The 25,723-nt window shown below is 31.2% G+C and overlaps 2 protein-coding genes across 3 annotated transcripts in view; one reads left to right on the top strand and one right to left on the bottom strand.

Moving 5' to 3' along the window:
• sax (type I BMP receptor saxophone) overlaps positions 1 to 24,119 on the bottom strand; it is a 46,764-nt gene extending 22,645 nt beyond the window's left edge. Inside the window, exons 1-6 of one of the 2 annotated variants that reach the window (XM_035362518.2) lie at positions 23,848 to 24,119; positions 19,976 to 20,070; positions 18,079 to 18,286; positions 8,903 to 9,108; positions 2,777 to 2,876; positions 2,122 to 2,492 (exon numbers count right to left, since the gene is read on the bottom strand). In XM_035362518.2, coding sequence (XP_035218409.1) covers positions 2,122 to 2,492; positions 2,777 to 2,876; positions 8,903 to 9,108; positions 18,079 to 18,286; positions 19,976 to 20,070; positions 23,848 to 23,929 — 1,062 coding nt within the window. In that variant the 5' untranslated portion in view covers positions 23,930 to 24,119. The remainder of the gene's footprint in view (positions 1 to 2,121; positions 2,493 to 2,776; positions 2,877 to 8,902; positions 9,109 to 18,078; positions 18,287 to 19,975; positions 20,071 to 23,847) is intronic. The other variant, XM_085819490.1, reaches the window with a different exon arrangement.
• Positions 24,120 to 24,469: 350 nt separating this feature from the next.
• Positions 24,470 to 25,723, top strand: part of Phb1 (prohibitin 1) — a 38,946-nt gene continuing 37,692 nt past the window's right edge. Inside the window, exon 1 of the mRNA XM_035362519.2 lies at positions 24,470 to 24,533. The gene's annotated coding sequence lies outside the window, so the exon portion shown is untranslated. The remainder of the gene's footprint in view (positions 24,534 to 25,723) is intronic.

The following is a 25,723-nucleotide window of genomic DNA, read 5'->3' as shown; positions in this document are numbered from 1 at the left end:
TAAAAAATCATTATGTCCCATGCCTATGTTTATGGGAGATTAAAAACTATCAAAACACATATGCAACTTAAACTGCTTCAGTGGCAACTTAAACTGTTTCTGTGTATGTGTAAATTAAATTTTACATTGAACTATTAGCATTCAGTAATTTTTAACCATAAGATTGTCAAAATGCACTACTTCAGCCACTAATGGGCAGTAAGAAATACATCCAATACTAATACAAATCAAACAAGTGAAAACTTAAACTAAGAAATTCAGTTAGTATTATCTCAGTCAACTGTAATAATTTAATAGGTCTCAGGCTCTATTATATGGAATAAAATTACTTTTACATTATTAAAGAATAAAATAAAAATTCTTAATGTATATATATATATATCACCTATAGCTGCCTGAAATAAAGGAAATAATTCAACTGCAGATTGCGAAGTAATAACTTAACCAAAACAAAAAAATTACTTATTTTGTAACTTCAACTGGTATATGAAAGCATTTCTCTATTAACAAGGAGCTGCAATTTCTATACTTTTAAATAAATATACAGCACATACAAAACTCATACGTCAGCCAGCAGCAAGTTTATATATATATATATAGAGAGAGAGAGAGAGATATAACTATCATTTTGTAACTGAATACACTACATATGACAATCCAAATACCTTCCATGAACTATACTAATGATATAGGTGTTCATGAAAACTATCATCTACCTACTTTTTAAATGATGTTAAACAGCTATACTATTATTAAACTTATCTGTTAAGTTGGTGCCAGTTGCCAAATGTCCACCAAAGTACTCAATTTGGTAGCTTATTTGTATATTATAATGTGTGCAATAAAAACACACAATCCATTTTCGTTTAAAAAAAAAAAAATGGGGAATTTCACAAACTTAGCATTGTGTATATATATTATACAATATATTACTTACAAGATTTTTTTTTTTTTTTTTCAGAGAGCTTTACATATTATTAGAATTGGTGTCACCCAGTCAGATTTCATGCAAACATTTATGTCTGGCACTAAGTGGTGCCCCATTGACAGAAAAATACCATTAAAAATGAGAAATATAAAAATCATTAAAAAGTATATTAATAGTTTTTTATTAAATAGCCTATTTTTTCCCACTAGATATGACAACATAATATAATTTGAAAAATATATTAAAAATCTGCCTTAAGATTAGTAACAGTTTTAGAATTGATACCTCGCTAAGAAAAACTACATTAAAGATCTTGTGCCACAAGACAGACAATTTATTAAGAAAGGCACAATTAATTCCATGATGCGACAACATAACTTTCCTTCCCTGACAAAATTAATATATGCAGATCTCATTGCAAAACACTTGCAAATATTTATAAATACCACGTTTGCCAATAATGATGGTTAGTACAACAGAATAATTCAAACTCTTGCACAGCACGAGAAAAACAAAACTGGCTTGGTACACTTACTACATACTTTCTTGTCTTCCACTGCCCACCAGCGGCCGAGCGGTAAAGTCGCTGAACACTGGTAGTTCGGTCCGAGGTTCGAATCCCGTGAACGGGCTGGCTGCATGGGTGTTTTCGTGGTTTTCCCCATGTGTAACGTGTATACGAGCCAGATTCTCTTAGAAAGTCCTCCACGAAGGCATCCCTTCCCTTTGGCAGATAGCCCTCGAGGCTTTGCTATAATTAAATAACCTCTTGTCTTCCACTAGCACCCACCTGCTCAATATTTAAAAACTTTTTAAGCAATCATAAGACTTTATGCAGACTTAATGTCTTGCAGTGACATCACACAAAAGGCTGCATTACAAATTATCACAGAAAGTACCTTTGCAGAAACTTCGACATCTTGTTGACTCACTTTGGATCAAATAATAATACAGGTACTTGACTGCACAGATTTTATAACATTAAAGTATGTCTAATATTTTGGAATTCTGTGTAATAACATATAACAAAGATATATTTAAAACTCCAAAACAAAATCATCTTAAAAGGAAAACATTTAATTGCGTATTGTTTCCATTATTTATTTCAAAACATAAAACATTTATTTGTCTACTGTATGCATCCTTATTTAAAAACAATTTTAAGTTATTTAAATCTAAATAAATCTTCATACTTTTATATCACGGTGAGCTATAGCAGGCTTTCCATCAGTTCCAAATATTTCAGTATGAAGATGAACTATTCCTGATGCTGCTGAGATGACAATAGTCATCATCTGCTGATGTGTCAATGTATGGGAATTTAAATAGTCATACAATGAACCAAGCTCATGATAATGGGTAATAAGCCACAACTGAGTACATGAATTGTAAGAAGTGACATCTGAGCCCATGTAACCTAAAATATTTTCATGGCGCAACATCATAGTACTGTATATTTCAGTCTCACGAGCCCAAGATGCTTCATCTGTAGAGAAAAATATTTTTACAGCCACATTTTCTCCATGCCAAGCACCTCGCCAAACCTCACCATATCGACCTTTTCCTGTAAAAACAGGTAAATATGTTAAAGTTCTCAATATTTAAGAGAAGAAGCTGAACAAAACACTAATACATAACATTATTCCAAAATTTTCACAAAATAATTACATTAAAAATGAAAATTTACCACACACAATTTCTTATAATACTTATTTCTATTATTAAATATATATCCATTTATATACAACTGGACATAAATTTTAGAAGTCATTTCAAATAAATGATAATGTTAATCCATCGAAAAAAAAGCTAGTCACTACTATCATAAAAATAAGTGGTACAACTTACCAATGCATTCTACAAGAGAAATTTGACGAGCTAATGTACGTTGAATAAGAAGAGGCAGACCAGATCCACTGCCTGATGTAACAGAATATTCAAATAATTCCTAGGTGAGGAAAAATAAGTTTAAGTACTTGTAAAAATAACTATCTTTTAAACAAACCAAAAAGTTTTATTAAAAGCTCTTTTTAATGTTCAAACCTCTGTGATAAAACTGCATTCTGCCAAATCATTTGCATGTTAATGCATGCAAAGAATTTGTGAAGTGTCTCAGTAATCGATGGTGTCCGCTACTAGCTAAGGCCGCACTGAAAGCTGTTTGCTGTATCAGATGTTAAACAAAACATTAAGAATTTCCAAAAATAATTTATTAGTAATATAATCAGATGTTAAATATGAACAAAACATTAAGAATTTACAAAAATAAACAATTATGCAAAATTTAATTAAAACTGAGTGAAATTACACATTTTTGTAAATTCTTAATAAATATCTGACGCTAAATAAATACAGAAAACTTATTATTAAAAAATTTCAAAATGAAAAAACTTGTATTTTGCAGTAATTGACAAAGCAGGCAATCTTCTTATTAGAACATAAATTTTATTTCTAGTTCATGGAGATAGATAATTTGAAGAAATTTTTTAATAGCAAAACTTTCATAGTAAACTAGCTGGTAAAAACTTCAAAATTCTAATTTTTTAACAGTTTCTCACATTGCTGAGCAACGGTTACATAATACAAATATGGCATTGCCACTTCAACAATAAATATAGTTATTTATTAAATAACAAGATATTACAAGGATTTCAGATTTTAAATTATGTCCAAAATTTTAAAATGAGCATATCTTTAGAATTTCTGATATGCAGTTTCCTGCGCTGGAGATAGAAAGTTTTTTTTTTTTTTTTCCCTCCTATACAGTGTTGCCATTGCTCACTTTGAAATTGAGTTTGTTAACAAGAAATTCGTTAAAGTTTGACAAAATATGAAATCAATAATAAAACAAATTCCAAATTTGGTCTTCCACATGCCTATATTCGTAGGAGGATTACGTCATTCAAAATTCGATGGCTCTATGTACCATTGTTTTACCACAATGCGAGAAATAGACTTACATTTATGCAGATTTTGCATTATTTAATTTCTTCAAATATAATGCAGGACTCTACCATTTGGTGGCAACACTTTGAAAAGTGAAATGGACATTTATAGTGATTCAACGCAAAATCGCAAAACTAAAACAATAGTCCTTCAGGGACAAGGCTCCTTTAAACCAGTGCTCCGCAACCAGTGTGCCGCGGCACACTGGTGTGCCATGAGTAGGATATAGGTGTGCCGCAATCAAATACATGTATTTGACATTTTGCAATTTTTTATCAAGTATTTAATACACAATGACAATTTTTTTTCCTTAATAATGTCTATTTTAAATGTTTTTATATATTTCACTGTTGTGTGTGTGATTGTAAGTGTGTCAGCATTTGAATTTTTTCGGCACTTCCTTGATAACTCGGAACTCTTTGGTGTGCCACGAAATTCCAGAAAGATTTTTTGTGCATCGCAGGTGAGAAAAGGTTGCGGAGCACTGCTTTAAACTAATAAAATATATTTTTTAAACCTAAAAGCTATTTCTAATTGCATTACAAAGTATGAAATAAAATAAATATTACTTCTTGAGCACAACACTCAAAAATTGCATTTGCTTTTCAAATCTTTATGTTTGCTATTTTTTAATGTTGTGTCAAGTGCAATTAAAAAAAGATTTTAGATTAATTATATACAGTACAAAATCTGTAATCCAGATGTCCATTATCCAGAATGATCTATAATCCGAACCTCAAAGCCACAAACTTTTTTTTTTTTTGTATGCTTTACGCATGCGCATACATTATGCATGTGCGCGTTGAAAGAAATGATTAATAAAGTAAACAAATATTAAGCTTTTTTTGTAAAATTTGATACCCTTTGGATCATAATTGCTTTTTATTTCATAAATTACGGTTTCATATTTTTAATTGTATAATTTCTGCATGCCATCTTACCAGATTTAAATTGATAATCTATCGCCAGGAATCGCCGAAATCCTGACGAGTCCGTATTATGGACTTTGTACTGTATATATATATTTAAAAGACAGTTTAATATGTCAATGGGATTTGAAATAATGAGCATAAGTACTTCTTGCCCCCCCCCCAAAAAAAGATTTTTCTTTGGCTTAGTCCAAGGAATATGCTAATCTAGTAAATAAAAACACAATTATCAAATAAATACTGATTTTTAAATTCCCACTATTAGCTCACTCTCCCTAAATCTGTTCAAATTTTCAATCGTTAATAAAATACTTTTTATTCATCCACTCAAGTTTAAATACATTTTTTAAATACTTGTAGTGGATGACACTTGATGTTAATACAGTTTTTTCACATATTACAATCAATTCCAACTCATTTATTCCTGTTTATCGGAACTAAAGATATGCTGTTTTTATTAAATATATTATACGACTTGCATATAATACCATAGGAGGAGTTATTAGAAATTCCCACGTGCTGTAAAAATTAATTTTATAACAACTTATAAATAATGATACATGACTGTGATAAATGGGATTGTAATATTTAACAAAAATAAGTGGCAACAGTAAGACAGAGTTCTAGAGATTTTTAAAGTGTATGGAATTATAGAATTGTAGTTTTATAGAGTTGGATGAAGTGGATGCAATGTCCCATTATGAAAAGAAATTCTCCAAATATTTCCATGTGATAATAATATATGTTTAAAATATAACCCTTTAAAATGTCCCTTGCTTCACAAATGGAGAATGCAAAAAGAAACTACAACACAACGCAAACAATGATTAATAATCCATTAATATTATACTCTTCGCAGCAGGTCAAGCATATGTCACTTTGAGTCATGTGAAATCATTAGATGGAATATTAATTGAAGAACTGGACTGCTCGAAACTCACTAAAAATGTTCCTTGAAATAATGAATCACTACAAGAGATGTATAAAATGAGAAATTATAGACCCCCATCAGCTTCATAAATTAGAAATGAAAAAATGTTAATAATGTTTATAAAAAGTAAAACTAAAATAAAATTTTTCTTTGTTGACCTAAGTAGGAATTGACTTAAAAAATTTTTTTTAATATTATTTGTTAAATTTCAGAGGCAACATACATGATTAGAACATAATTTAGATACTGAAAGACAGATGTTAACATTCACAAATATGGTTTTTATTTGGTTGATATAGCAAAACAAACAAGAGCTATCTAAAAGAGATACCTTTGTGGAGGACTTTTTAGAGAAACAAATTACATTCATGTTACATAAGGGAAAAAAATCATGGAAACAGTCATGAAATTAGCCTATTCACTGTGAAATAAACCTGGGCTGAATCACTTTAGTATTACATAATCTTATTTTCTTGACCACTGGAGAACTTTTACTAAAAAAATAGTTTTAAAGCCATTTCAAAAGCTGATATATCTTTAGAATATTTTTTTTAAAAACACTCAAATTAAATTTCTGTTTGCTGCCACTTTCACAAATATTTTAACTAAGATGAGTCTTCTAGATGTAAGAAAAAAAAAATTAATGTAGAATACATGTATATCCTCTAAAATGAAGACTTTTCACTAATACATGACATACATGAAAGGTTTTCATAACACTGTTTAATAATTCTTAAAACTGCTTATATCCTGTTATGCACTGCTATATGCAGTTCTAAACTTTTCTGAGATTTGTGGGGAAGGGCGCTTTTTTAAATTTTTTTAATTTTTTTTTTTTTTTTTTTTTTAGCTATTTCAAAAATGCTTTTAAGTTTAATCCACCTTCCATGAATTTTATTTATTTATTTATTTTTTCAACAGCATAAAACAATGATCCATGGCACTAAAACTCAGAACTACAGCAAATCCTCATTTGGTGAATCACTCAGGACTGGTGATAAAATTTATTAAATTGGAAGACAAAAGAAGATAATACGAAAAACAATACGATATAAAACACAAAAATTAATTCTGATATCAGTATAAAAATCTTGATAAAATGGAATACATGAAAGTTAATTTACACGCAAAGCACAACAGTAAAATAATTAAAAAAAATCATGTAATAATTCTTTTAAAAATACAAGTATGATAGCACTGTGATTTTTCCATGAATTTTGCTCTCTAAATTCATGTCTAAGTTTTGCAGAAGTGTTAAGTATTATGCTTTTTATTTCATCATCCCTAAAAATTCCTCTCCTCCTAAGTCTGTATTGCCTAGAAATGTTTTTTTCAGTAAAATATAGTTTATCTCTTAATATTTAAACAGAAGAACTATGTTTCTAAGAAAGTCAATGAATTAACATCCACAGAAACATAATACGAAAATCTGAGCTGAAAAATTGCATTCCACATCTTTATAGAACATTTTTCAAAATTTCCTGTGAAAGTGAGAAGACTGCATTTAGAAATAAAAATGAGTTTTAAAATTAGTCACTGAAGCCATTTGTAACTGAATGTCTTGCAAAATTCATCACATGAAGAGCTTAGTTTAAATTTATGAGTTACACTTTGAAATTTTATTTCAAAATTTTTCAATATTAAAATGACTAATGATTTTCTACACTTCATTTAAAAATAACTGAATCCTTTCTATGTTAAAAAGTTGCTATTTATTAGTACAATTTTTGGCAGGAAGGAAACAACTCTTATGATGCTCATGTTAGCAAAGCTTATATGTAGTTAAAAAGTTTTTTTTTTTTTTTTTTTTTAATGGATGTGTTTACTGCTAAATGATTGTGGAAAAGAGCAAAATGGGAAAAAGGTGAAAAGGAAACATAGTACACCACACCATTTCCTTTTATCATAAAAAAACAAACACTTTTGATGATATTAAATGCTAGACTCTTACAACTAAGCAATTAGTATTAAACAATGCACTAAATTCATATTTTTGTATTTAATCTCAATACCACTATATTTAATAATTTATCACGTGACTTTTCCCTATGCCTAATGTCATTTCACACATGAGTAATAGTGAAGTACCAAAGTTTTTACATGAGCAGTAAAACTTGGTTAATAGATTTGTTAATAAAATAATTTTGATAATAGTTATAAAAATTGGTTAGTACTTGAGTAATAAATTGGTTAATAATATTTTTAAAAAATAATCTCATACAATAAAAAAGTCTTTTTTTTTTTTTTTTTTTTCTTTCCTTTCCCCTTTTTTCATTGTTGTTATTACTGAAAACTGAAACTTTAAATTTTAAGACAGCATAAAACTAGAAATATGTGCATTTTGCATGTTTGTGGCATATACAATTAAAGAATGTTATCATTATTATACGTTTTGCCTAATCTAATATTTAACTTTTCAGACAGGTGCTCAGTTTTTTTCATGGTGCTTAAAAATACAGAATTTCTCACATCTAGCACTGCCCTTTATTAAAAAAAAAAAAAAAAAAAAAAAAAAAATTGCTTCCTGCTCACAATAATTGTATTTGTTTGCAAATGAATTCATATCTGAAGAGGTGTACTACTTTGCAAAGGGAATGGAAATGCAGGGAATAATATATAGACTGGCTCTTTCAAAGAGATAAATGATTAAGCTTCATAGATAGCAAAATTAACATTCATTCTGCACCTTGATATATGAAAATAGGACACAGACATGACCACAGCCATTCTTTCAAATTATTAACATCAGGAGCAACTCTGATTCCAAAGTGTTAAAGAAATATTAATCTCATCCTTTAAAGAGGGAAAAAAAAGTGAATTTACTTAGTTTCATCTCATAGCATAATATTTTATCTTTCAATTATCTATCTTGCAAAATTATTTTAAAATACCAAACTTATGTAAGTGAAATACATGCAAGAAAATTTTCTTGCAAAATACTTCAAGAAATGCAAAATTGTCTTATATATAAGGCCATCTTATATTTGCATTCAGTATTATTATGCATCTTATATTTGCATATTCAGTATAATTATTCTTTTTTAAATTTGCAGCATCCTGCTGTTACTCAAGAATATTTAATTCAAACTCAGGCATTTTCTCTGAGAAAAAGTTAAAATAATATTTCAATATAAAAAATTAATTTCAATTAAACAGAAGAATACAAACCTTTAATGTGTTATCAATAGCTGTCAGATCATCATGATAAAAGTTTTCAAAATCATTATGGCTAACTAGAGATGCCATACGTCTTTTATGCACATATCGCAGCACAACAATGACGATGGCAAGAACGACGCATAAGATAACAACAGGGCATAGTATGTAGAGAAGAATTTTAACAATATTATCTGTATTTGGATCATCATCAGAAGCTGCAAAATATTGTGAAATATATTAAAAAATATTAAATTAAAAAAGTTCATAACAATAATTGAAACTGCCATGAATCTACTAGTAAATTATGAAAAATGACTGAACAGGTACTAACACAAATGTTTACAAATGTATTATACCAGCTAACCAGAAAGCCCATGGAAAGTTTTTTTTAAATAATAGATACTTAAACAACTGGAGAAATTTTACTTCACTATTTCATTACACATACAAGTCTTCATTATCTAAACTTTTCTTTATTAAGATGGAATTTGTGAATTCCTCTTTTTATAAAATATTTAGCCTTTACAAGCAAAAAAAACAGCAACTTCAGCTGAAATAGTAGAACTCTTTGTATGATTGTCATCACTAAGAGAATGTAATAACTGTTAGGAAAAATGCGAGAATAGAGGATGAACTTTGGCTACTTAAATGTGAGAACAAAGGATGAACTTTGGTTCTTTTCTTAGAATAATGGCTCATTGCTATTTTTTTTTTTTTAATCTGAAATGGTTCAGATTTTAATATGGCACAAAAAAAGTTTTTCTCCACTCTTCTGACAATGGATGTTTTAATTGTTTATTTCCTAGGTTATTTGGTTTTTAGACAGATCATCATCCTGATTTCATTTGTTGTAATTGTGCAATTTTCTCTGTCATTTTCCATGAGATAAAAGCTTTTCAGTCAACCAATGTTGGGGCATCTCTTTAGTTGAAAACCGATATGACACAAAAGTGATTTGATGAAAAATTAAGATTCAATATTAATAGAATTTTTGGCTTTAAAAAAATAAAAATAATAAGTGACCACTCCCTTTCTTAGAAAAAACATGACATATTCCATTAAAAAAATCAGTTTTTATGTTTGAGAACAATGCAAAAAACTTCTGTCCCTATAGCATTACTGATAATAGCACTCCATGAACAAGTGACACCAACCACAAAAGTAGACAGCACATTCTTTTCATTCTATATGCATTTAAAATTTTGATACAGCAACAATTTTATATTAACACTATGTACTAAATGATTTGATTTGACCTATTACTTTATCTGGCATCTCAATCATTAAAAAGCACAAGAAAGAGATAAGCTAATTCCAAATTTGAAATCATGAAAAATTCAACCTTATTCTCACACTATTATATAAAAAACTCATGTTCAAAGAATGCAATTGAAATTTCAATAAAATGCAATTTTGCTAATTTTAAATCTCAATTTTATTAGCACATCTATCAGAGTTTTCAGCAGAGTTGTAGGAGCATCAGAATAAACAGAACTATGCTCCTACAACAAATTACATCCTCAAGTAGGTACAAATTAATCCTTAAGTAGGTAGTACACTGCACAAAAAAAGGAGGGAGAGGCAGTTCTATATTGATGTCTTGAAAGCACGACTTAGGATATGTACTAGATTTATATATAGCATTGTTCTAATATAGGTATTTTGATACAAAATCAAACTTTTTCTGAAATGCTATGCCATTTTTTTTCCATATTTTGAGATTTTACAACTCAAATTATGCCAAATTGCCAAGTTTTGTAAAAATCGCACAAGTAGTTTTTAAAAAATTAGCTCTGAAAATTTTAGCTCCTCAGTGCTCAATGAATTTGATATTATCTAAAAATATCTCTCTCTCTCTCTTTCTTTTTTTCTTTTCTTTTCTTTTCTTTTTTTTTTTTTATTAAACTTACTCTATTCCTTCTTCCAGAATTCGAAATTTAGGTTCATTCCAGATAAAATTCACCCCTTTTTTATGATTTATTTTTAAATAATTTTTATAAATTTTTTGAAAAAATTTTTTAATTCTAACCTATAAAATTTTTACCATCATCTTAAAGTAGATGCATTTTTAAGTATACCTGCAAAAAATTAAAGTTTCTTATTCAACATTTCTGTGAATTTACATACTGGCGCATTTTGAAATTTGCATAATAGCGATAATAACGCCAAATGTGGTTTATGCACTTTGTTAAAATTATTTGAAATAATGAACAATGACTTTTTCCCATTCGTTTGCAATGAAAAAAAAAAGAAAGGAAAATAGGTTGCTATAAATTAAGAAGTTTGCCAAGTGAATTATTCCTGGCGCAAACTGAAATAAATGCGACAATATAAATTTTTAAATTTCTCCATAAATTTCGCACTAAATTTTACAAAATTTAATATTTAGGTGTAATTTGAGTCATAGAATAGAAATATGGAAAAAAAAATGGGATGTTATTTCAGAAAAAGTCTGGTTTTGTGTCAAAATACTTATATTCGAACAGTGCTATATATAAATTTAATATATATCCTAAGTCGCATTTTAGAGACATGAAAAATATGATTTGAATTTCGGCAACCAACCCAGAGTTCGTACACATTTTTGCACAGTACTTTTAAGGACCATTAATGAAAAAAATTAAGGGCCTATGAGCAAATGGGAACTGAATAAATTCAATTAAAAATATTTTCTATGCCTGAATTTCACTTTTGCAATACCATCCTAAAAATAAAATAGATCACTAAGTATTTATGCACTATTACTAAACATAAATTAATTAACATAATTATTAATAAGTTTGAGAATAAAATAAACTTTATGCAATTTATCAAGTAGCATTAAATATTTTACACTTATAATAGTTGGACATATTTGAAAGAAGATATGCGACATTTACGTTTTACTAACAGTTAGCTTTACGTTAATTATTTTTATGTCTCATTTTGTCACATACTTAGTCAGTCTAGAGGTTTAGTAAATAGCAGGAAGATTTTATGTCAAACAGCATAGGTTAAAATGAGGGTACAACTCTAATATACGCCCTAATTTCACCAAATGTGGCGATATGTGTTCTGCACTGGTTTTTGGCACGATTGCATGTTCTATGGCAACCCTGTTGACGTTGAAAAATCTTTCCCTGGAGCTCGTTGATTCGCCTCTGTGTCTGAGAAAATGGGAGGAAAAGATAAAATGGTAGTTGTTGAATTGAAATTCGGCAAAAAGAAATATCATCGTGGCTATCCTGTTGAGGGGTAGTGGGTATTTGGAAGTGTGGAAAGAGGGTCTGGGAGATTATTTTTAATGGTTGTGCATGATAGAAGTAGGGATTTGTGATTTTATTTATTTGTGAACCATAATATAAATTTTCTGGATAGTGTGTCTGGCTGTCATGTAAATACGATAGTGATTACATGGCGGCATGTTAAAGGCGGTATGAAATTTATATTTCTGCTATTCGAAAACGCATTAATTCATGGTAAGTGCATTTTATTTTATCCTTGTTCTTATTTTGTAGAATGCTTTGTTCATTGGTTCTTTAGTATGAATTTCTGTCGTTATTGTTGTTTTTTTAAATTGTTTGAAATTTAGTTTATTTTGTTGTTTAGTGTCTAGACTGTGCAATTCGTAGATGTTTTTTAAAGTTGAATCAGAAAGCTGTTTACATGGTATTATTGAAATTTATTGTTGTTACGTTATTTTATTAAAGCGAGGAGTGCGTAGATCGTAGATTCCTTCCTTGCCTAAATTGTGCAATTCGTAGAATTTTTTTAAAGTTTAAACAGGATGCTGTGTACATGGTATTCTTTGAAATTTATTGTTGTTGTGTTAATTTATTAAAGCGAGGTGTGCGTAGTTTGTAATGGATTCTTGTCAAATATTTTTGGTTAGAAACTTTACGTTTTTGCTATCTAAATTTTTTGTTTTTGTTTCGGATCTTTAGCTAAATTGTGTGTTCAAAACGTAGTTTTTGCATGTGCGAAAACCACGTTTTGGGAGACATTTTAGGCTTAAGTTCAAAATGTAGACAAAAAATTTAGATAGTAATATGGCAGTGTAAAGTTTCTCGCCAAAAATATTTGGCGAGAAATTTGGCGACTAGAGGGCACATATCAGAGTAGTTCCAAAATGAGAATTAAGATCATTACCAGCATGATTCATAACAAAAGACTGAATGTTATCCTCACTGCTGCTGCTTGTCTAAAGAGAGACTTGCTGATAAGAACAAACCTGAAAGGCCTGATGTAGACACGGTTTACAAGTATTGAAAGTTAGTCAGGCTCTGTTTGATGCAGTTAGCATCGTAGCTCTGTGTAAAGTTCCAGAGGTTGTAACCCAGTTAATATAGTTTAATGTTCCAATAAGCCCTTGGAGCACCAGAGGTGATAAGTTGTTTTGTATTATTTTAAGTCTCACTAGATGCAAAAAAATAAGTTTTACTTGAATTTTTACATTTTTGTGTTTTTATCTTGTGACCACAGTGAGTATTAATGAAGGGCAATAACTCACTTTAATATGTAGAGATAATATTTAAGGGTAAGCAGTTAGTTATAAATAATTAAATTAGGTAATTAGATAACCTTAGTCATTACGGATTTACAAGGCTACTATTAAATTTTATTTTTTGACAATATTTGTTAAAAAAGCCTTATTAAAATAAAAATCTAATAAAATTTCACAGTTTAAAATACATGTAATTTATGACATTGATTCTTAAATGATATTAGGACACATTAAAAGCTACAAAACATTTATGTTTTGTAACAACAACACTCAACAAAATATTTATCTGTCATTTTAATTTGAAGCCTTTCCAAGCATTTTGGCTAGTTTATAATTGATTTCCTTCTCTTTAAGCATCTTTTCTAGCAATTAGATTTCTTGCTAGTTTTCGCGTGCTTTATCTCTTAGCTTGTCAACCTCCCCGCAATGTAGCTATGAGGATTTACTTAATCTGGGGAAAAGTTAAATAGTACAAAACTCCCTGACAACAAATTATCGCCATGTCTGAGAGTAACTACAATATCAGACAAAGGTTTAAATAAGCCTCTTATTTAAAAAGAACTTAGAACATAAAGGCATGTTCTGATGCTAACAAAATCAATTATAGCTCACAGTGACGTGATTAAACAAGAACAGTTCAATTCAAACTAAAAATGTGGACTAGTGGTCAGATTATACAATTTAATTTAAATTTAATCTGGCTCAGTAACTCTATCATGTGAGGAAATAGAAATGGGAAATTATAGTAAAGGCTGAAATCATAAACAATTGGGTAATTTACATAATAATAACTGCAGCACATATCTTTGAAGAATAATTTTCTTTATGTATTCAGTTTCTTTCTTCAACATGTTTCCTTTCCATTTTAGAATTTTTGGATTTAATTAAAGATTTCTGTTATTCTAAAAAACACTAGAAGCATTTAGAATGCGTAGAAAAAGTGGCTAATTTTATTTCTTTAGTAATATGAACATTCAGAAGAAATATGAAATATATATGGTAAAAGCCGGTTACATAGCTGGTGTGGCAGAATTTTTAGAATTTAGTGACACACTGTAAAACAAAATCTAGAAATAGCAAAACTTTTAGAATTTAGAGCAGGCACTGGAAGCAGAATTATCTTTACCAATTATGTAACAGCAAAAAGCCTGAAATATTTTGGAAAAAAAGAGAGGGAAAAAGTGTAAAATTAATTTTATAGAGAAAAACTGATGCATATTCTGAGACAATTACATGCGAAAAACTATGAAAAAAATAAAAGACATTTTTAATTAATTACATGGCTAATTTTGCTTTGCTAAGAGCTATTTTGTAAATTGTGCTTTATAGCATTAAACCTTGTTTATTTTTCAGATTCAAAATATTGTATAATAAGTTGCCAAAATTAAACTTTACAATATGACAGCGAAAAATAAAAATGTTTTATTTTAATGTTATTTTTAAAATATAATTTCAATATATTACCATTATTTTAATGAAAATTATCAATGTTACGATGTTTAAAAAAAAATCGACGAAAAATTCTGAGATCTCGGAATTAAAATTTGCTATAGAAACTGATCTTAAAATCGGCAAATTTAGAACCATTTAATAAAAGAATTCACATCCCCAAAAGCAAAAAGTTGTTTAAGAGCTCTTTATTAAAAAAATGAATTTCCAAATGCTTATGTTTCACTTCCTGCTTAGAAACTCGAGTATCCCATCACTTATATTAGAAAGATAAACAAATTATAACCCATGAACTCATTCAAAAGATAACCATACATGTCATTGAATCGCCAAAAATATTCCTCCAAAACGCTAATTCATACTCAAAATGGCAGTCATAAAAACAGACAGAAATTTCAGATTAAAATTAAGGACCTTCTGCTGATTTTGGCCAAAATTAAGTACTTTTAAGCACCAAAAATCAATTCCAAAAAATCTAAGGACTTTTAAGAACTTTTAAGGACCATATGAACCCTGTCAACCCAGTAGGACAGGAGATAAGGAACTGTCGCTCCATTTCTTTGCAGACTGGAGTTTTGGTTGCAATTTTCTAAATATTAAGCTTTTTTTTTTTTAAATCTTGATACCCTTTAGATCATAATTGCTCTTTATTTCATAAATTGCGGTTTCATATTTTTAATTTTATTTCTGCATGCCATCTTACCAGATTTAAATTGATGATCTATAATACGGAAAAACCGATAATCTGGAATCGCCAAAGTCCCGACGAGTCCGGATTAAAGACTTTTGACTGTATATATACAGGGTGATTATAATTAAAGTTTAAGTTTCAAAACGCTATAAAAAAAGAACCACTCATGAAAATGACGTCAAATTTGAAAGGAATGTTATTGAAGAAGGCGGAAAGCGTATGGCAGAAGAAAAAATTTAGTTTCAAAAGTTAGCAACAGATAGCGCTGCAAGCGGAAGAAGACGTAAATTAAAATGTTAGTTAAATTTCAGTGTTATAAAGCCGCCAGGTACCAGGCTGTTCCTCATTTCGCGTCTCAGACGTTCGCCATGGGTGTTTCACTGCAGGACCGCGCTCTGCTGGTAAAGCTGTATTACAAGAATGATGATTGTACAAGAGTAGCTCTGCAAAAATTCAGTACACTGAAGGGTATAAAAGAAAGCGTTGGTCCAATGAGTGTCTTAGGTCTAAAGAAAATGATGCAAAAATTCGAAACGACAGGTTCGTTTGATGTGCAATCTGGTAGAGGGAGAAAACGAGTGCATTCGACGGTAGTTGAAGAAGTGGCCACAGCATTACAGGAGGGGTCGGCCGGTGGTGTGCAACCGTGCAGTGCACATTGGACAGGCCTACGAGCACGGTGCTGAAAATTATACGAAACATCCTGCAATGCTATCCGTACAAAATTGGCCATGTGCAGGAGTTGCTTCCGCCTGACCTGACAGCTAGGGAGACGTTTGCGTTAGAATTCCTGGCTCGCATGGAAGTGGATAATGAATGGCCGTGGAAAATTTTGTGGACAGATGAAGCCCATTTCCATCTGACAGGGTACGTGAATACCCAGAATTGTCGAATATGGGCAACAGAAAATCCACTGGCAACGCACCCCGTACCACTTCATCCTGAAAAGGTCACGGTATGGTGTGGCTTTACGGCATCATTCATCCTAAAACCATATTTTTTCGAGCAGACGGCTGCTTCCGGTCCTGTTACCGCAACCGTCACTGGTCAGAGGTATGCGTCTCTTTTGCGCAACCACGTGATTCCAGCTCTGCAACAGCGTGGATGTGTGGATGAAATCATTTTTATGCAAGATGGCGTTCCTCTGCACATTGCACATCCAGTGAAGCAGCTGCTGAGGCGCCATTTTGGAAATGCTCGAATTATCAGCCGTCATTTCCCTACAGCCTGGCTGTCCCTATCGCCTGATCTTACTCCGTGTGATTTCTGGCTGTGGGGATATCTGAAGGATGTTGTGTTCCGTGCTCCAATTGCAAATTTAGCGGAATTAAAGGCACGCATTTCGCAACACATTCTGAACATCACCCCGGAGACACTGCGATCCGTTGCGGAACATGCTGTTTGTCGCTTTCAACTTGTTGCACACAACGGTGGATACCATATTGAACATGTTTTGTGCCAGTCTCGCGACAGTTCCGAACTTCTTTGATGAATGGTTCTTATGTGGTATGTCGCCGCAAAACTCTTGAAACCGATTTGTCTCTTTCGATGTAATATGTACAGTCATGCAAATAAAATTATTCAACAATTCTAATTTCTCAATGCGTTTTAATGTGTAACTTCTACCTTAGCCATTGTTTTACGAATCGTTTCTCATTTCTCGTCGTGATTCTGCCGCTTACAGCGCCATCTGTTGCTAACTTTTGAAACTAAATTTTTTCTTCTGCCATACGCTTTCCGCCTTCTTCAATAACATTCCTTTTTAATTTCACATCATTTTCATCAGTGGTTCTTTTTTTATAGCGTTTTGAAACTTAAACTTTAATTATAATCACCCTGTATATATATATATATATATATATACATATACATAAGATAAAAAAATATGCAAATCAGGTTTATACTTTAATTTAGTATTGGTCTCTTAATTCCTCATTTTTTATTTGAGTATTTCGTCTCTCTATTCTAAAAATAATAGTAACATTTCTGGACTGTGCCATTTCTAGATTAATCTATGCCACAGAGCTTGCATAACAGTGATGACAAAGCCTAACTCTGAAGCTTTCGAAGCCTAAACTCTGAGAACTGAAACTTTTGGCATAGTTATTTCAGAGCCTTAACTCTGAGAACTGAAACCTTTCTCTTAACAGACTACCATATTGGATAAATACACACTTAACTTCTCTAACTGTGCTGTTTGAATGCTCTCTTCCTATCCCAATATTATTCAAAAATTAAAATGTTCTGGAAATAGGCACAATTAAAGTGCCAAGTGAACTGTTGCCACAAATGTCAATTTAAATAAAAATGGAATTTAATCTGCCTTCACTGCCATGTTTCCCATTCATTACGAATTAGCTAGCACTCTACGCAATCAAAATTCCTCCTCTCCAATATGGATTTACATTCTACACCTCAGCATTGCTACGTCTTTTTCTCCTTTTCTAATCACACACACTATATATAGCAAACTCTGACTAAACAGAATTTTAGACAGTTAAAATATAAAAGAATTTTTCTTAAAAGCAAAATATTCAAAAAGTGATAAATCTGAAACCTTACTTGTAAAAACACGGGGAGGCAAAACAGGAAAAGAGCCGTTGTTACATAAATCTCCTTGGCAACAGAACAAACTATACTTTGCAGAGTTAGGTTTTTCTGGTGCATATTCTTTGGTGGAACACATAAAAGACTGATAATCAGTTTTAGATGCACATCCCTTTTGTAAGGTGACGGCTCCAAAGGTATCAATCACAGTGACACTATAGCACTACAATGAAGGAGGAAAAAAATTATAATGAGATAAAGCAGATATTTATAATGTTAATGTTTTTAAACACAGGCTTTCATACTAATCAAATTTTATTTAAAAATAGAAAAAAAAAAAAAAAAAAGTTACATGATGCTTTGTAGAGGAGAAAAAATTTTAACTTTCTGAATTAAACACTTTTAGCCCATTTCAAACATCTGCTGATAAATATCAGAATATACAATGGATCAAAATTAAAGGATAATGACAGAAATAAAACGTAACTGATACTTAATGAAAAATTATTGCAAAAGCATTAATTAACATCAATTACGTTTGGCAGTTGATTATTCACAAAATATTGAAATTAAAACCAAATTTATGGAAAAATTAAGTCACCTCTTGTAGAAAACATTTTTTCTTTAACATGGTGTACTGTCACCTTGGACAGATATGGACCTCAAATCTTGATTTCATAGACTTTACCAAGGTTTTGATCAAGGTCTTGTGGAACTGTATGCTACTTTTCTAGAAGTGCACGTTTCAGCTCCTGGAGGGTCCGGGAAGAAATTTGGCACACAGAAATTCAGTGTTCTAAAGCATCCCACACATGCTGAATCAGATTCAAATTAGGCGAGTAAAGTGGGCAATTCATTTGAGTTATATTTTCTGTTTGCAAGCATTCCAACACCACATATGCTCGATGAGGCTCAGCATTGTCATCCATTAGCGAAAATTCTGCGCCAACAGCACCCCAAAACAGTCTAAATTGAGGTTCCAATTATCTCCCAAGTGGTTACAGAAACTCCTTGAAAGATATGCAGCATGGTGCAGCTATTTGTCCTTATTTCTCCCGAAACATTAAGCCGTGGTCACGAAATGGGATACTTCACACACAAGGGAAGGCATGTTGCATGTTTCTTCCTCACTCCGAATCAAAACTCATCTAGAATCACTGTTAAGACTATATCTGGACTTGTCAGTAAAAAATACTCAAGCCCAGCTTACTTAGTTACATTGAATATGACAATGACACTAGTTTAAATAAGCTCCTCTGCAAGCTGGAGTGAATAGGACAAAACCCGATTTTCTTGCATACAATCCAACTTCGTTAAGACTCCATGCAGTGGTACAATGGCTAATTTGAGTTCCCGTGTGGCTCCTTTGCGCTGATGACAGAAAACGGTCTTCTAATTCAGTTGTTGCTCTTAGTCGCCCTTGACCAGGCTGTCTATCAGCTGACCCAGAGCCTAAAAAGCAAGCAGTTCCGAACTATCGATATGACACTTCCTTTAATGGATATTCAAATCATGGGCAACCTCCCTTTGTGTTTGACATCTTTTGAATCTACCAACTATTTGCCACTTTTGACATTCACTTAAATTAAGCTTTTGAGCCATAACTATTAAATACTGATCACTCTCAGACACCACATTCGCTTTAAACAACACTACAAACCGGAGTTCCAACATGTGTCCATTGCGCACCACATTGTCAATCACCGAGTTAGCATATTTCTGGTACTAACACATGTGCAGAAGTGCAATCTTTTGTTCAATTTGTATTTAATTAACATACATAATTACAGTATTCGGGAGAATATTTTTAGTGAGAATATTTTTTCTCATTATCCTTTAATTTTGATGACCAGTGTGTGTGTGTATATATAAAATAATAATAAAGATGATCATAGGAGAACAGAATAATTACCTCTAAGGCATTATCACATGTAGTGACCTTGTCACAAGCTCCTTCACAGTTATAGCATGTATAGCGGGTTGAATTTTTTGATGTCGCTACTGCTTCTATAAATAAGATAAAGAAAATCTCAAGATTCTGCCCAAATTTTTGCTACTTCCATACATTTATTAGCAAGTTGATTTACATATACAATACAATGTCCAAAATTTGAACATCGAATATTCACACCGCCAGAAAGAAAAGGGAGTTCCCCTCTCCCCCCTTAATGATGATGATTGATGTTTGCTACCACCACAGCCCTCTAGTGCTTATGGAGGGGAAAAGGTCAACATTTTTCTATTTAATCTAAACAATAAGTAAAGATGGAGTGAGATATTCATACTAGTTTCCTTTTGCTAGCACAGCAATGAGGAAGGGAGAAAAATTAAAATCTTAAGTTCAGTGAATATTGCAAATTGCACACTCCCTTAACTTTTAATTTTATCCAGCTTATTATATTTTGCAGGCTATTATTATTTTAGCTACCTTATCAAAATTAAGATTTGAATTTTTAATTATCTGGAGCTGCAGCAGGATCTGCAAAGGGAAAGCATGTGTCAATGTCAATCAAACCAAAGGTGGAATAGAAGCATAAAGTGCATAAAAGTACTTCTGTCTCAAAACTACGTGATAAATAGGACACTGGAAAAACAGAAAAATGGAACTTTCTGTGTATTCTGAAATCCCACTCACAATAAATAACAGAAAAGTAATCTATTATGTTAAAAAAGATGATCATGACAAAATAATGATTGGATAGAGTATGTCCCAGCTTTTGGCCAGTGGCGGATAGGGCCGGCGGCCGACTGGCAGTAGCGATTTTGGGCCGATCAATTAACTCGAATGATCGAATTCACACAGATGACTTGGCAATATAATAATCTAGAAAGGCTGGGTTGTGATATAATTATAGAACTACCAGTTAGAAGATGCCCTAAAGTGAAACAAATAGACGGCAAAAAATCGTCCGACTATAATTTCAATTGCCCTATCAAACAATTTGAAGTTACCGTCTTTAATTATATAATGAATAATACCATTTCATTGATGGAAAGTAGGTATAAAGGGTATAGGAAAGTTGTATGAAGACATATCCCTTTGTATTAGTGCTTCATTAATTTATCGGTACTTTTCCGTTTCGCCGGCGCAAATATCGCCAAGCAGACTTTGTTGGCGACAACATACAGTATACATATAAAATTAACAAATGTTAGTTCTAAGAATTTTTTATTTTGAAGGCATAAAAATTTTAATATCATTTAAAATTTTGTAAAAAACCAATAAATAAAGACAATAAATTTGCAAAAAGACATTAATTTAAGAATTTACTTTACTATGCTTTCATGATTCAACATCCTGATTCTCCGCTTCATATCACGTGACCCCAAGTAATGTCATCTCACGTAAACTACGCTACAAAATCTAATTCTCTCAGTAATTATGTACATTAATTTTAAGTTACATCTTAATTTGGAATACAAGTTTAAATGCAAGAATTATTTCAATTCGTACGAATAGCTTACTCAGAAATTATGTCAAACTGCAGTGCTTTACTTTGCTAGTGCATTCTCATTCGAATTGATGAATATACCCTTGATTTTGCCTTTTCTATATTTTCGCCTTGGGTGAGCGGTGTGATTGCATCCTAATTAACTTAATTATCGCGAATGGTTTTAGGGCATAAAATTTAATTGTTTTTGTAAAATTTCTATGTAATTGTATGCCAGTATTGAAAAAAAATCAATCTGGTAAGAAATGGCTGCGACTTGTTTTGAAAATGAGGCATAAAAGGTTATCAGCGAAGATGTTCGGTTTGGCAATCTGTTGTACCATTATTGGTGACTTTATCGTTTGCGCCGGCAAAACGGAAAAGTACCAATTTATCTTTTACAATCCTTTCAATATCAACATTAATATTAGTTGTTGCCAGATGCAGTGCATGAGTAAGTAAGTTATCCAACAGTGAAAATCTATATTTAGATTTTATAAAATTCATCGTGGAATATGCACTTACACAAAGATAGGTACTGCCCATCATCGAACCCATTTTTTAAGTCAAGACTGGTTAATTTGGGGAAACACTCGCCAAGGAGCTGAAAAAAATCTATTCCAGACTCTGTTCTGCCCTTGTAAAAAGGTACATCCTTCAAAATTTTCCATCTCTGCGTAAAGTTCTTTGCAACTCGAAAAAAAAAAAAATTATTCTGCTTTAGTGACATTTTGAACAATTTTAGTTTACCTCTAAAACCATTCACACATCCTACAAACTTTCTGCGTATGCGCATAATACCTTTACACACGTGCATATGCGTTTACGCATGCGAGTTTAATGTATAACGGACCGTATGAGCTAGGCTAAAATTATCTAATTATCTATTTCAGTTAATGTTGCAGATTGCGTTGTTCCTTAATCTTCTAATTGGATGCGGCTTATTATTTTTTGCAGACTGTTAGAGCAATTTTATAAAATGTAAGCTTGAACTTTCGATTATGTCAAAAAGAGTTTCCGATTCTGGAGCTGCCAAAGGATCTACAAAGCAAAAGCATGTTTCGATGTCCATCAAACAAAAAGTGGAATTGCTGCAAAAAATGCATAAAGGCATGAAGAAAGTGACAGAGAGGTTAGTGAACAGGGGCATAACTAGAGGGGAGCAAGGGGGTATCTGTCCCCGGGCACAGAATCCAAGGGGCGCCAAACTGATGTTACGAACTTTTAGAATTAAATGTTTTCCATCCTTGGCAAGCAATAGGGGGTGCGAAATCTTCAGTTGTCCCTGGGCGCTGAAAACCCTAGCTACGACTCTGTTAGTGAAAAAGATGAAATGACATAAAACTGAATCATATTTTTAATTTAGTCACTCCTAAAAACAACAAATTTCTATGAAATATACACTCAATCCACATTGCAATTTTTTCTTTTTAATTACTCCCAACGTATGGTTAAACTTTGCTCCGTCTTAAAGTTCAAGTTGGTATGTTTCTCTAACATCTGTTAAATTAGGATATTATAAATTGGCATAAAAATTTAATCCCTTGCAGTTTTTATTATCACAAAAGCAACATTTGTTTAGCATTTGCAACATATTTTCTTTTTTCCAAATGCTTTTAAAAAGGAGAAACATGCAACTTGATAACAAGATCCCTTATTTTACATATGATTTTCTCTCTGAAATAATATTGTGAAAAGACGTATTTATACCTTACCTTTATATAATATATTTTAACCATATCATCAGAAGATTAGCTATATATCTTCAATAACAGATATGTACTACTAAACATGTTCATCACTCAGAAAAATATTACTTTTTTTTTTTCTTTTTTCTTTTTTTAATCGACCATTTTTTAACTAACATTACTATTAATATCTGTGGTTAATTTAATTTCAATCAAAATTTCTTGAATGTAGCTCCATTCCATTTCCAGACACTAAAATTTTCAGTCATTCTGATTGAAATGATATTAATAATAAGTGAAAATATTTTATTTACATATTTTTTAGAAACTTGCCTTCAGAAATAAAATTATGTACACATAAATTAAAGTCATATACGTATAGTTATAACATATACACATAAATTAAAGTCAAATAACAACTTCAGTGTTTATTCGAGTCTGAAAATTATCTCCTATTCTGTCTGTGGGTACAACAATCAATTTCTGTTGACAAACTTTTTTTTTTTTTATTTCTTTCGGTATTTTGTTTACTAAAGCAATACACAAGCACCTAAAATCAAATATTATTTATTAGAATGAATGATTCACATGAACTAAATATCAACATCATCCAAAAATGACAAAGGTAAGAAATAAATGAAGTCAAGATATCATTCTTCACTTACGTGCAGTAAGAGGAAAGTTTGTAATTCCCGTACATATTATACAAAATAATACGCGGTAAAACCTTGAAAATTCCATCCGCATTTTAAAACGAATCGTTTTTTCCAAAATAAATATAATGCATACTTAGAAAGTATGAGGCGCAAACAATAAATACATCTTATAATACCAAACAAACAGTTTTAAAGTGAAATAACAGTAATATCTGACAGCTTACCACTTCAGGTAAGCCATCAGCGACGTGCTTTACGATCGAATAAATATTTCAACAACCACTTCAAAGTATTAACAGTTACAGTTATTAAAACGTGGGAATCCCTTCATTTTCTTTTTCGTAATATTTTGCTGTCTTACACCTTGAATGAATATATGCAAATAACAATCACAGTGTAATAAAATGCTATTAAATACTTTATATTTGTGAAAAGGAAACAGAAATTTCAAAGTATTTTAAAATATAATTTACTATTAACATTACTGACAAGCATTTAGGAATAACTGAAATTTTCTTTCAGAAAATGTGGAAAAAATGTTCTCTTCAGCCTTAAAAATGATACTCAGAGTGCTTTAAAATAAAGACCATCTAAAATATAAAGGTGAGAGAAAAAACAGTATTTAAACTTGTGTTACGAATTTGGCATTGCCGTTGCACTATTTTCGCATTGTAAATCCTCGTGCAAATTGGAAGGTGAGTGCTTTGCTTAGTAAATTAAAATTTTGTTTATTAACATTGTATCTTTATTAACTTGGATCAATTCATTTCTGCTTTTCAGCATTCATGTATTGTTTACATATTCTTATAAATGGATGTTGTTTGTATTTTAAGCCGGCTCCGTGTACACTTTAAGTAGTAGTTAGAATTAATGCCTTTTCCACCTCTTTCTTTGGATGGTATTTTGTGCTGTTACATTCGGCCGATTAGTTAGATGGCTTTATTTGCAAAAAAGTACCCACAATTTAATAAGATTACATCTCTTAGCAGTTAATCGGTCTGGGGGTGAATTTTTCCCTTTAAAAATATTACTTCAAAACATCATGTATCTTATATGCCATTCAACCGTCAGGGGATTTAGTATTGTAGGATTCTGGGTTGATCTTTGGATTATGGTAACAACTGCTACAGCAACCCTCTATTTTGTTTTTTCCGCCGCCATTTTGTCTTCACGAAATAAAGACATGTTTCTTTTCTTTTTATATACTCAACACTTTTTCCAACAATCTACTAGCCGAATTACACTTATGCTAGAAATTTTATCTAACAAAACTGGGTTTAATCCTAGTATCCGGTGCGCACAGGATTTGGCGACTTTATGATGAGAAGTAAAAGCCAGACATATACGATGAGTAGTTAACCGCTCATTCAAAGAAAATATACAGTTAAACATAGTATATACTATGTGTGTATATACATATACTATGTGTGTATAGTATATATATATAGACGTTCTTTGAATCATTTTTGGTGTTGGCGATAATTTTCAAAGTCACGCCAAGGCTGCACCGTATACTAGGATTTTACCCAAAACTGCTTAATCATGACAAATATTCACTGCAAAATTGGGAAAAAGTGCACAATAGCAAACTCCTTGCGCGTTTTTCAGAATAACACATACACATGAACCATGTACACGTCGACTTATTTTTACTTAAAAAAACATCCCAGAATTGCACAAAAATGGCATTGCGCACACTCTTCTCTATATCCATGTACACTGCTTTTTTCTCATAAATTAGAAAAATTTCACGAAAATGCATGACAATTTTCTGAATCTTTAAACCTGGTAAAAAGAACATATATGAAAATACCTGATCGCGAAAATGTTTATACCCTTTCCAAATATGAACATTTCCACGTATAAAATAAATAAAATATCCAAA

Source organism: Stegodyphus dumicola, chromosome 6 (genome assembly GCF_044657685.1).
Source record: "Stegodyphus dumicola isolate Sdum_Otavi_A_Nest chromosome 6, ASM4465768v1".
Lineage (NCBI taxonomy): Eukaryota > Metazoa > Arthropoda > Arachnida > Araneae > Eresidae > Stegodyphus > Stegodyphus dumicola.
Note: the sequence above shows the minus strand (reverse complement) of the source record. Positions and strands in the feature narration are given on the sequence as shown.